Source organism: Hermetia illucens, chromosome 2 (genome assembly GCF_905115235.1).
Source record: "Hermetia illucens chromosome 2, iHerIll2.2.curated.20191125, whole genome shotgun sequence".
Lineage (NCBI taxonomy): Eukaryota > Metazoa > Arthropoda > Insecta > Diptera > Stratiomyidae > Hermetia > Hermetia illucens.
In genome coordinates, this window is record NC_051850.1 from 72,756,432 (window position 1) to 72,770,635 (window position 14,204).

The 14,204-nt window shown below is 43.4% G+C and overlaps 1 protein-coding gene across 4 annotated transcripts in view; it reads left to right on the forward strand.

Moving 5' to 3' along the window:
* The window catches only part of LOC119647708 (cyclin-dependent kinase 14), a 224,931-nt gene that overhangs the window by 83,621 nt on the left and 127,106 nt on the right, over positions 1-14,204 (forward strand). For all 4 annotated transcript variants that reach the window (XM_038048795.1, XM_038048798.1, XM_038048797.1 and 1 more), the window contains exon 4: positions 6,541-6,740. In XM_038048795.1, the coding sequence (XP_037904723.1) occupies positions 6,541-6,740 (200 nt within the window). The remainder of the gene's footprint in view (positions 1-6,540; positions 6,741-14,204) is intronic.

Sequence of the window (14,204 nt, forward strand, 5' to 3'; positions counted from 1 at the left end):
TGTGCATACTCAAGGCTTTGAATGTCGATATCACTTGAAAATGGATATTCTCACATAATATTGCATATATACGTGCTACATACTAATGGGACAAATGCACACTCAAATCTCTTTATAGAAGAAATACACAAAATCTTTCATACCTGAAGCGTCTAGCTTTCTCCGACTTGTTCCATATTGGAACAGTGGGACTTTCTTGCCATTCAAATGGGGTTCCACTTTCCTGATTAAATAATTCAATGAACCACAGTGTTGGGTCCCAACTCTTCGCTTTCCAGAGCTCAAATGCGATGTCATCAGGTCCTGTGGCTTTCCCTGATTTCATTCGTTTTATTGTTTCCTCGACTTCATTTGCGCTGACAGTGAGTCCTTGAGTGTTTTACGTGGGTACTTGTCGTGTAAACTTAATCCCACGGTCTTCTTAAGATACGGATTAATTTTGTGACCACAATCAGAGCCCCGTTGTGACAAGCAACAAAGGTACCAGTCTATACCAAGTGCATGGCTTAGATTCATACTGGTGGATACAAGATCTACCTAAATTTCCACCAAACTAAGGAGTACGGCACCCGTATTGAAACGCAACATCACGCCGAGGCCCGAAGGTCTCTTCTCGCTTGAGCATAACCAACAACCCCCATGAAGCTCCCACTAGGGGGCCAACCGCAAAAACCGAGCTGTACTCACATACAACGGGAGTTCACCCGAAGTATGAAAGTCTAGGGGCTATCCCGGTTCCCATTGTACCAGTATACCCCTGGTGAAGTTTCGTGACCAATTTGCCACTTCAGATGAGTCCCCGTGCAGACTCGGGTCTGATCGTCCTGATTAGGCCTTTGGAGCATTCGCCTACTGCATCATGGCCGGCAAACCAAAGTGAGTACAGCGTCTCCCGGTGCCACCACTATGGAAGTTCTCCTGGGCCACTTGGTTTTAGTTCGGCCGATAGGGTTGCCGCCCCGTCTTCCTTATCGCCACCTCTAAGCACCAGTTGCGCTGACAGTGAAGCCCATAGTGTTTTACGTAGGCACCTGTCGTGAGACTTAATCCTACGGTCCTCTTCAGACACGGATTGATTTTGTGACCACAATCAGAGCCCCGCTGAGACAAGTCACAACGGTACCAGTCTATATCAAGTGCATGGCTTAGCATTCATACTGGTGGATGCAAGAATTACCTAAATCTCCACCGAACTATGGAGTACGGCACCCGTGTTGATACGCAACACCACGTCGAGGCCCGAAGGTCTCTTCTCGCTTGAGTACAACCACAACCACCATGAAACTCCCACTAGGGGGGCCAACCGCAAATAACCGAGCTGTCCTCACATACAACAGGAGTTCACCCGAAGTATGTGAGTCCAGGGGCTTTCCCGGTTCCCATGGTACCAGTATACCCCTGGTAAGGTTTCGTGACCAATTTATCACTTCAGATGAGTCCCCGTGCAGACTCGGGTCTGATCGCCCTAATTAGGTGTTTGGAGCATTCGCCTACTGAATCACGGCCGGCAAGCCAAAGTAATTACAGCGTATCCCGGTGCCACCACATGGAGGTTCTCCTCGACCACTTGGTTTTGGTTTGGCCGATAGGGTTGCCGCCCCATCTTCCTCGCCGCCACCTCTGAGCACCAGTTGCGCTGACAGGTGGAACTGCTCCAAATGTCGGCAATGATTGTGGAAGTGGAGGATGAGCAAATTCTTCAGTTGAAATCTGCTCGAAGTATTCTCGCCATCGCGCTCAGGTGACAGCGATCGCTTTCTTTGCTTCCTGGTTGGCATTATAAATTTGCCAATTGGCGAGCGTTTTATCGCCAAGAAACTTGGCGATAAAGGCGCTTCTTTTCATGGACCTTCATTTCAACATCATCATTCCAAAGCCAAGTATGTTGGTTGATGTATCACTTACCTGGCTTAGTGACCCCGAGGGTAGCAGAGGCCTCTTTGTGGATCGTGTCTTTCATTTGGTTCCACGATCGTTCCACATTCGTAATGGTTGGTAGTCGCGTAAGATCATTTCTTCTTTCTTCTCACGAAATCACCAACATTTATTGCGCGGTGGGTAAATGGGTTCCTCACACTGTTTTATCGGTGGCTTGGCTCGCAAGACAGCAATCGACGGCCGATGTTGAGGTGCGATGTTCTCATAAGGAACGGCTTTGCAGTCAGTGATTGTGGTAAAATGTCGGCTTCTTATGATAATATAGTCGGTTTGCATTTTACTGTTCGCACTATAAAATGTATAATGTGTATTCGCAAGTACACGTTCATGGATGTCCGTAAAATCGACTATACACTCATCACCCTCATTGAGCGCTCCAAAAACTTTTCCCCCATTGCACCTTTTGCCGTTTGCCTTCACCCACCATTAAGGTCGCTTGCAATGACGATATAGTCATCAGCAGGGATATTCCAGGTCTTTGTATCGAGAAGTTGCCGGTAGGCATCTGGTGGTACATACGCGGTGAAAATGTGAATATATTGATCAACTTTATCAGCTGGCAATGAAATGGGTCGACTTCTTTATTGGCATCACAGAAACCTTAAAGGTGGCATTGGCGATATCGTATTGAGTGTTTGGGCTAGCTCAATAGAGAAGTTTATAGCCATTTTTACCATCGGGTTTCTATAGCGCGCTTTTTCCGAAGGGCTCTTGCCAGTTCCTCGGTTTGCCCAGTATGAGTGCCAATATTTAACGTGCAGAAACATATTTGTTTTACTTGGACTAATTTACGTCCTGACGCTGTCCATGCGTCAAGAGCCCTTGCCAATTTCTTGACAGGACCGGGGTCCGTCCTGCCGCGTCAATTGAGATGGACGCCCTAGAATTTTTGCGAGGTTTGCGACATTGGATGCATTTTCCTGGTCGGCCTGTCGCGATACCTGTCACCAAGAGAGATCAGGTAGGATGTAGCATGGTGGAATAATTCCAATTATACTTTATTTATCTCTTTGCCTGATCTCTGCTTCTTATTTTTGTTTTACCTCAAATCCCTTTACCTGGGGTTAGGACCAGCATACTATATTAATAGCATGGTGGAGTTTATATCTGCACAAATAAAATTAATAATTTTATATAACCATGTTTTAAATTTGACCAGAAAACTCCGCCATGCTATTAACATAGTATGCTGGTCCCAAGCCCAGATAAAGGAGGAGAGTTTGAGGCAACGTACTCTGTACTATCCTCAGTAAAACAAAAAATAAAATGCTGAGATCAGGGAAAGAGATAAATAGAGTATAGTTGGAGTTATTCTACTATGCTAAATCCTACCTGATCTCTCTTGGTGACAGGCCCCACGACAGGTCGACCAAGAAAATGCATAGAATGTCGTTACAAACATGATTAAGTCACAGGCCTCGGAGAAATGCTAGGGCGTCCACCTCAGTCGACGCGGCAGGACGGGCCCCGGTCCTGTCGAGAAATGGGCAAGGGTTCTTGACGCATGGACGGCGTCAGGACGTAAGCAAGTTAGTCCGCACACAACGAACAAAACAAATACGTGCCTGCACGCTAAATGTTGGTACCCTAACTGGAAAGACCGAGGAACTCGCAAGAGCCCTTCGGAAAAGGTGCATTGACATCTGCGCTCTGCAAGAAACCCGATGGTCTGGTTCCAAAAGCTGCGACATTGAACGCGAACGCGGTAAAAATGGCTACAAACTTCTCTATTTTGGTAACCCACACACTCAATATGGTGTTGGCATTGCCATTTCAGAGGGTTTCTGTGATGCCATTAAAGAAGTCGAACGATTTGATGATCGGCTGATGAAGCTCACCATTATATCAGCTGATCGCACTATTCACTTCTTCACCGCGTATGCACCACAGACAGGCCGACCAGATGCCGAGAAAGATGCCTTCTGGCAACTTCTCGATGAAAAGACTTGTCACGTGCCTGCTGACGATTACATAATCATTGCCGGCGACCTTAATGGTCATGTGGGTGAAAAGGCAGACGGTAACAGGTGCCATGGGGGAAAGGGGTTCGGAGCGCGCAATGAAGGTGGCGAGCGTATAATCGATTTTGCGGACACCCATGACCTTGTACTTATGAATACATGGTTCATCAAACGATTGTCTCATCTTCCCACATTTTATAGTGGGAACAATAAAACGCAAATCGACTATATTCTCATAAGACGTCAACATTTTACCACTGTCACTGATTGCAAAGTCGTTCCCTATGAGACCATCGCACCTCAGCATCGGCCGTTGATTGCTGTCCTGCGAATTAAGCCACCGATAAAACGGCGTGAGGAACGCACTGGCCCGCCGCGCATTAAATGGTGGCGATTTGGTGAGAAGAATGAAGAAACGGTCTCACTCATACGATTGCCAACCATTACGAATGTGGAAGAATCATGGAACCAAATGAAAGACACGATCCACAAAGCGGCCTCTGCAACCCTCGGGGTCACCAAGCCGAGTAAGCGGTACATCAACCGAGATACTTGGCTTTGGAATGATGATGTTGAAATGAAGGTCCGTGAAAATAAACGCCTCTACCACAAATTTCTCGACGATAAAACGCCTGCTAATTGGCAAATTTATAAGAATGCCAACCGGGAAGCAAAGAAAGCGGTCGCTGTCACCCGAGCGAACCATTTCAAAAATCTTTACGATAAACTGGACACTCGGGATGGCGAGAGAGATCTGTATCGACTTGCTAAAAGCCGTGATGAACGCACACAGGATATCGAACACTTCTGTTGTGTTAATGACAAGAACGGTACTTTGCTTACCAACCGTCGAGCCGCAACGGATAGATGGCGAGAATACTTCGAGCAGATTTCAACTGAAGAATTTGCTCATCCTCCACTTCCACAATCATTGCCGACATTTGGAGCAGTTCCACCAGTCAGCGCAACTGAAGTCGAGGAGGCAATAAAACAAATGTAATCGGGGAAAGCAACAGGACCTGACGACATCGCATCTGAGCTCTGGAAAGCGAAGAGCTGGGACCCAACACTGTGGCTCAGTGAATTCTTTAACCGGGTTATTCAGGAAGGAAGAACACCATCTGACTGGCAAGAAAGTACCACTGTTCCAATATGGAAAAAGAAAGGTAGCCCAGCAGAATGTTCAAATTACCGTCCGATCCGGTTACTTTCCCATACCATGAAGATTTTTGAACGCATTCTTGACAACCGTATTCGCGAAATCGTTGAAATAACCGTGAATCAAGCCGGATTTGTCAAAAATTACGGAACTACTGACGCATTACACGCTGTGCGGTTACTCATGGAGAAACACCGTGAGAAGCATCGCCCTCTTTACATTGCCTTTCTGGATGTGGAGAGAGCGTTTGACCGTGTACCACACGAACTCATCTGGTATGCTTTACGACAACACTTCGTGCCAGAAGAACTCGTGCGCTGGGTTCAATTGCTCTACCACGATCCGAAAAGTAAAGTTCGAAGTATGGCGGGTGTATCAAAACCGCTTCGTGTCTCTGTTGGAGTTCATCAAGGAAGCGCCCTCTCACCACTCCTCCTTGTCCTTGTTATGGACACCGTGACACGGGATATCCAAAGTCCAGCGCCCTACACACTGCTTTATGCAGATGATGTTTTCCTAGCATCTGATAGCAAAAATGATCTCGAGTAACTTCTTCAAAAATGGAATGATCGCCTCATGCAACACGGTCTCAGATTGAATTTAAACAAAACTGAGTTTTTGACGACCGATCCCCATGAAACAGGCACAATCACTGTCAGCGGCAGTGATCTGCCCAGAACTGAGCGATTTAAATACCTCAGGTCAACGCTATCAGCTAATGGAGAGCTGCGTTATGAAATTGCTTCACGCATGAACGCAACCTGGATGAAGTGGCGTTCCACAACTGGTGTCCTTTGTGATCGACGTATCAACGAACGTCTCAAATCTAAAATTTACCGCAGTGTCGTCCGTCCAGTCGCTCTCTATGGTTCTGAGTGTTGGCCGACCATAAAAGACAATGAACGGCGTCTCGCGGTAATGGAGACGAAGATGCTACGTTGGACTAGTGGCGTCACACGTTTAGATCACATCCGAAATGAGGATATCCGTGATCGTTATGGGGTTGCACCGATCGTGGAAAAGTTGCGAGAGAGGCGTCTTCGATGGTATGGTCACGCAATTCGTGCAAACGAGAATTCACTTGCAAAGATTGGTCTGAACATCGAAGTCGATGGTAAACGACCAAAAGGCAGACCTAAGCAACGGTGGCTTGATACGCTGGATGGGGATTTGAAAGCCTCGAGATTGCACCCAGATCAGGCATTCGATAGAGCCAAATGGCGAAGCCGATCACGACGAGCCGACCCCGCTTGTGAACGGGACAAAGGCTGAAGAAAAAGAAGAAGAAGAATTTGACCAGAAACCCCGGTGCAAAAGTGGGAACAATAAATCGAAATCTGAAAAAAGCTTAAAACGGAAGTGACCGCGGCCATGGTTTATGCGTTAAGCCTTTCTGACACTGAACTCAGTTTAGAGAATTAACCTATTCTAAAGTTGTCAACTTCAGTAATATGAAGAACTATTATTTTTTTTTTTTTTCAGATTGGAGAAGTGGAGGAAATGATCATGAACGGGTTAAAAGACAACTTTCTGTTTCTTCAGATAGTAAATTACTTGACGAAGATATCCGAGAGGAGACGAGGGTGATACTTAGACCCAAGAAGCCTCCTAGGCCTAAATCCGAAGTTTTCTTAAATAAACAAGAATTACACCCTAAAAGGAAAAGGTTCAGCGCATTTGGGGTAAATATATATTGCTTTCTTATTAAACATTTTGTTTTAGAAAATATTGTATATCATTAAATTTTATTTCTACATACGAAGATTGCAGGTGAGTACAGGGAGTACCATCCCTCAGTATTTAAAGAGAAGCCTGTTTAGAGCAGTTAACTCGCTTAAAGATTCTAGAACTTATAAAATTTTCTATAAAGGAGTTACGTCATACTCGTATGAACGAGTTCATGTGAAAAGGAGCTGTATAAATTCGAATGTCAAATGATATTCTTTTCACATTTATTAAAAATTACAAGTCGGGACAGAACCAGACACATAAATGTGCTAGATCTATTTGTAATGAAATACTTAAACACTTAACTTGTCTATACCAGTGCGTGGGTCTTGAAAATTACTACACGAAAATTCAGATTTGCGTAAGCCTAACGAGTTAGTCCACGACGGATCACAGCCTGAATCATTGCTTCCTCTGCCGCAGATTTTCAATGAGGCGCGGCCCCTGGGGTCCCCTCCCCTCCTTTGGCATCCTTAGGCAAATATTTAGGGGATGCTCCTAACTTGTTAGAGTTTTGCTGGGTTAAGGAGGAGGAAAAAAAAAGAAGTCTTCAAATTGACGAAAGATTTAATTCATATTTAGAATTATATTCATAAAAATAAAAATAATATACAAAAGATGCAATCACGCAAAACAAAATAAAATAGACAATGTAAGAGAAAGTATCAGAATGGAAAAGTACTCAAATCACCAAAGTAATAATGAAGCAGAAGGAAACGGAAGTAAATAAAATAAATAATAACTAAATGAATAAAAATTAAAATAAGAAAAAGAATTTAAAAAAAATAATGGAAGGACCCACTCCGGAAAGGGAGAGAAAATAAGTAGTGATAATAAAGAAAGTAAAAAAAATGTCCAAATAAATCCCTCTCCATGAGTTCTGGTGAACATATACTTTTTATACCAATCGGTATTCTCAAATATGATTACACCTAATCATTTTTAACGAAAATAGGCTCATCAAAACGTTTCTTTTTTAGGGGTTTGTGTAAAACAAAACCTTACTAAAATCGATACACTGTCTGTCTGTCACACGTGCTTTTTCCCAAAACGGCCAAACCGATTTGTACGAAAATTGGTGGATGGAACCATGAAATCCCACGCATACAGCGAGTGACATATATTTAGGTGGAATTTAAAGGCGAGCTCCGCATATATGGAAAAAGGGGATTTAAAAAAAAATTCACCGGATATAGTCGTGTAGGGTATCAAATGAAAGGTCTCGATTAGTACTTTCCGAAGTTAACATTAGTTTTGGCGTGCGCGAGTACAGAGTCAAAATGTAGGCACTTAAAGTGAGACAGGACTCATTTTCGGAAACTACCCATCCAAGAAATTCGAAAAAAAAATCAGGATGGTGCGCTTAGATGAAATCTAGGCCTCAAAATATGTCCCATTCCGATATCTACTCAAATAAACTTACTAATAGTATATTACCAACTTTTAGAAATCGACTAAAAAACCCCTTTAAGTTCGTCCTAGGACTACCAATACCCCACCAGTATAGAGGACAATATTTCGCATACGCATGCCAAATTTCATGAAAATTTCGCCATTAACGCCAAAATTATAGCAGTTCAAACTTGGCACTTTCGCGCAAAATTTACTGCTTCTAAAGCCATGCAAATAAGATGCTGTCGTCATAATTAACGAGAATAATTGAGAATCACGTGAAATATTAGATTCGCATTTATGAAGAATTTACTTACTAGCCCTTTTTAAGGCTTTGTGCAAAACATTTATGTGAAATTTAATCCTCGAAAGATTCCGATATCTGCTCAAATAAACTTACTAATAGTATATTACCAACTTTTAGAAATTGACTGGAAACCCCCCTTAAGTTCATCCTAAGAGTACTAAATTGCGCCGACATAGAGGTCTGTCTCGTGCATACACATGCCACATCTTATGGAAATTCGACTATTAATGTCAAAGTGATAGCAGTTCAAACTTATCAATTTCCTGCGAATTTACCGCATCCTAAGTCATACAAACAAGATGCTAACGCGAGTGTAAAATTTTTTTTTCACCGAATATCGCCATGTGGGGTATCAAATGAAAGGTCTTGATCAGTACTTTTCAAAGCCGGTCTTAGTCTTATTAGAAAGGCGGGGAGTGGTAGGGGTGGAAAGTGATGATTTCTTTAACGGAACCATCCTCACAAAACTACCCAACCGAAAATTCTGAAAAAATTCATGAAGCTGCATCTATATGGTGCCCAGGCCTCAAAATACTCTCCATATCGATGTCTGTTCAAATTAAATTAATAATAGTATATTACCATATTTTGGGGGAAATTGAGTAAAACCGCCCTTAAGTTTATCTCAGAGTTATAAAAGTTGGTAGTAGTATAAAATATAATATGAAGCATATTATCCCCAAATTTGATCAAAATCATACTATTAGTAACAAAGTTATAGTAGCTCAAAATTGACTTTACCATGTAAATTTACTGGAACTAAATATCAATATACTAACATGGGTAGTCAGACTTGCTAAATGCATTTACATAACGGGCTACGTACAAATGGGATAGTTCTACACTTAAATATACTCACAGAAGAAGCAAACAAAAGCTTTCATACCTGAAGCGCCCAGCTTCCGGTTTCCCGACCGAGCTCTATTTGTTGTATGTTAAATTCTTCGCATTTGCTAATAATATTAAACTCAGAGTGCGAAGCGTATGAGGTTGACTATTATCAATACAGGGATTTCGATCAAATGTTTTATTAAAATCGCTTTCTAAAAACTAGAGGGCAATGGAGTTTTTAACTATGTTACATGGAGCTGCCATCCACTCGTCGCTCGTCACATCTTATTTTTCTTTGTCCCGTTCACTAATGGGGTCGGCTTGTCGGTAAATTTTAGATTTGAGACGTTGCTGATACGTCGATCACAAAGAACACCAGTTGTGGAATGTCATTTCATCCAGGTCGCATTAATGCGTGAAACCATTTCATTACGCAGTTCTCCATTAGCTGATAGCATTGACCCGAGATATTTAATTCACTAAGTTCTGAGCAGGTTACTGCAGCTAACAGCACTGAGCAATTTAACTATCTAGAGTCAATGCTATCAGCCAATGGAGAACTGCGGTATGCTCCTCACAAAGGAAAACACAAAACTTTTTATACCTGAAGCGTCAAGCTTCCCGTTTCCGGATTTGTTTACATATTCATAATATTAATAATAGAAAAATATATAGTCCTTAGAAAAAAACTGACATTAATTCACTTATTCTTTATAATTTCGTACTTCACGTTTTATGTGTTAGCATGTACACAGATCAGGAATTACCATCCCTCGGCTGATACTTTAATTATCTGTCCTTTTGCCTTTTTGCGATTCAAATTTCCTACTTCCCACAAAATTTTGTACTTTCGCCACACTCGGTGGCTAACTTTGCAAGTTTTCAGGCTATCAATCCACAAGATTCAGAAAAAACTGCATGAAATAATGGATTACTGAAAATCCGACAAGCTACAATCTCTTTAGATAAATTCTCCTTGATTGAAAAAGAAGGTCGCGAATTTCGAGAGTTTATGTTGCCAACAACATACGCATGCGCATACAGATGCGGCAAATCATTCCCCTCTGTGCCGGTCAATTCGCCGGAAATCCATTCAATAATGTGCAACATTCGGCGAAATTTAAGATGATTGCACACTGCAGAATGCACTATTTGAGCAAATTAATCCAGAAAAAGGCGAATGAAATTCTGCTCCCATGCAAAGCCGCGGCCACTACAAATAAGTTGACAAATAATTGAACCACAAGGAAGTTTTAGTTGTTTTTGTGCTTTTAAAACTGAGTTTTCGGAATGGTGTTCATTATACAGTTCAATAGACTTTTGTAAAACAAAATTTTTGGCTGACTGACTGACTGATGCGTTGGTCGAGATGGTGGGCGCCAGCCTCTCGATCTCGTTACCTTGGTTTTAATCCCGCCGTCTTAAATGTTTGTGTTCGTATTCATGCTGTCCCGCTGCTTTAAGCCTATTACTTGCACAGCATTAATTGTGATGGTTGTGAAACCGAATAACAGTCTATTTTAAACGTAAGACTCTCCTGTCCGGATTCTCTATACTCCGCAAACAAGTAAACAGCAGAAACACATATATAGCTCACGGTAACCCAAAATCTACTGTTCACCCGCAAAGTGGGAAAAAGTTTTGTACTGACAGTATATTTCTAAAAAAAAAATAACAAAGTAATGATAGCAAATAAAAGAATAAAAATAACTTAATTTTTTTCCTTTTGATGGCTCCTTGCGGCGACGTCATCGAAGTCAGTTGATTGTTGAATTGAGTTGAGTTTCGCCGAACTGGCTGCAGTCGATTTGCTGTAAACTTGGTGTAAGCAGACTAGCTGGGATTGGTGGAAGAGTCTGAACTTTGAACTGGCTAGTATGATGTCAATTTGTAGCTTCGGCTTGGCAAAATTTTCAAAGATATTGTTTCCAATTTCTAATGGTGAGAAAAGCGTCATTTAGAATGACAATAATTTCGGGAATCTGCGTCGCTGGATTGGTTTTGAAGTTCGTGGTCACCAATTGTGGTTCTACCTTATTAGGTAAAGCCACACATCACTTTGAGCGTCTTTATTCGGAATACCGGACAGAACTAGATATTGTGCTTCAGTGAGTGATGATGTTTAAATACCAGAAAATCTCTCGCCTAGTGAAAATTCAGGCATGTTAGTCACTACATAGCACTTTGGAGAGCTTTAAATCCACTGAAGACAAAAATACACTCATTACATGAAGACGGGACATAAAATTCTTTTTATTTTCTTTAACTGACATTTTTCAACTTATCAGTATTCATATTTTTTTCAATTCCAAAAAATTAATTAATCATGGCCTGCTCGGCCACTGAAAACACCGATGGTGGCCACTCTCAATCGAATTAACAACATTCGAAATAAATTTCGAATCAGTCATTTTTTGATTTTTAATGCTTGGGGTGCTATGCTCCAAACTAGGGATCCATGGACTAGAAAACGTGGGAGTAAGTTGCTCTTCATTTAGTCCGGTCCACCATCCAGTAGATCTGGACTTAGGATCTCGCATATCCTAAACAACTACCTAGCTTTAACCTTAGTCTAGCTTAGACTAAAACAACTGGCGTTGTTTCCAATATAATTCGCAACCTTGTCGTATTTTTGCGTTGTTCTTCGCGTCCTCCTTGCGCGCTCCGCTCTGCCAAGTTCCTCTTGTATTCGTTTGATTGCGGTGTTCACCGCACACCAGTTTCCCTCCGATTTCAACATTTCCCCGACGATGTTCTGCGGGCTTAGGGTAGTTTTCAGGGAGTCTTCGAGATTCCTCCTTTCTGAAAGAAATCGTGGACAGTGGAACATAACATGCTCCGGGTCCTCAGGTGTGCAACCACATTCAGGACCCACGGGAGAATCATCCAGCCTGAATTGGTGCAGGTACTTCCTGTAACCGCCATGTCCTGACAGGAATTGCGTCAGATGGTAGTTAATCTCACCGTGTCGTCGCTGGATCCACTCCTCAATACGGGGAATCAAAGTGTGGGTCCAGCGACCCCTCTGCGAGTCGTCCCATCGTTTCTGCCACTTCTCCAGCAACTCTCGCCTTGCCGCCTTTCGGTATTCTGCATCCTTTTCAAGAGGATTCATTTTCCTTGCCTCGTACAGGCAGCGTGTCTCACTTGCCAGAATGTCTATCGGAATCATTCCCGCAATAGCACACGCTGCCTCGCCTGATATTGTTCTGAAGGCGCTGCACACCTTAGCGCCACTAAGCGGTAAGTCATATTCACTCTCCTACGATTACTCTCACACGCTAATGCTTCCTCCCAAACTGGTGCCGCGTATAATAGTGTGGAGCGAACCACTCCGGCCACAAGTAATCTGCTACTGTACCTTGGACCTCCAATGTTAGGCATCATCCGCGCTAATGATACGCTGGTATTTGCCGCTTTCTCACAGGCATACTCCAGATGTCCCTTGAAATTGATTTTAGCGTCAATCATCACCCCTAGGTATTTGATAACCGGTTTCGAAGTGATGACGTGACCACCAACGCGAATATTAACCGTATTCCTCTTCCTACGGTTGGTAATCAAGACCGCCTCCGTCTTTTGTTCCGCAAGGTCAAGCTAAACCATCTCCAGCCACGCTTTTATGGCGCTAATGGTTTCATTAGCGTACATTTCAACGTCTTCAGGTTCTTTCGCGACGACAACCACAGCTAGATCATCTGCGAAACCGATTATCGTGGCCTCCTTTGGCACGGAAAGGACACGGACCCCATTGTATATGACGTTCCACAGGAGAAGACCCAACACTGAGCCCTGTGGTACTCCTGCGGTGACGGTGCACTGCTTGGATCCCTCATCCGTGTCCGTGTCCTCTCCGAAAGGTAACTGTTGAGGAGCTTAGTCAAGTAACTAGGGACACCCGTTTTAGCCAGTGAACTGTTTATCCACTCCCAGCTTGCGGAATTGAACGCATTTTTGATGTCCAACGTCACTACGGCACAGCATTTTCTAGACGACATCGCATTTCGAGCCAGCTTCAAAACAACTTCTACGGCGTCGATCGTTGAGTGGGCTTGACGAAATCCAAATTGTCGCTCCGATAGTCCATTCTTATATTCAATGATAGCGAGCAGTCTGTTGTAGATGACCCTTTCGAGCATCTTTCCTGCCGTGTCGATAAGGCAAATCGATCGGTATGATGATGGGTGTCCTGGGTGTTTATTCGGCTTCGGGAGCAAAACTAGTTTTTGCCTCTTCCACCGGTCGGGAAAAACTCCTTCTATCATGCATGTTTCAAACACGCTGATAAACCAGCCGGGTCTGGTCTTAACAGCGAGTTTAAGGGCTCTATTGGGAACAGCATCCAGACCAGGTGCTTTGTTATCACCAACTCTCCGGCAAAATTGCGTAAGTTCCTCCTCAGTTACCGCAGGTATGGTGTAGACGTCCAGTGCTCGCTTGTGTTGTTTGCGCTCCCCTTTATCCGGGGGGAAGGGCGCCGTCACGATATCGAGCAGAAGATGCGGGCAGGTCAATTGTGGTGTTCGCCCTCTCATCTTCTTCATAACTATCCTGTACGCTGTTCCCCAGGGGCTTTGGTCTGCCTCTGTGCAAAGCTCCTTGAAGCATTCTCGTTTACTGGTCCGTATAGCCTGCTTAAGCCTACCTCGAAGGTTCACATATGCTAGCCGTTTCTCGTCGAAGTCTGGCCTTGCTCTAGATCGTTGGCAGATCCTTCTAGCACGAAAACATTCATCCCGTAACACCGCGATATCTTCATTCCACCAATAGTTTGAGCGCCTTTTTGCGAGAACTTGTCGCCTCGGCATAGCAGCGTTGCATGCTCTTGTTATGCGTCCCGTCATTTGCTCTACCTTTTCTGTAGCCGCACCACCGGGACTTTGGCCTC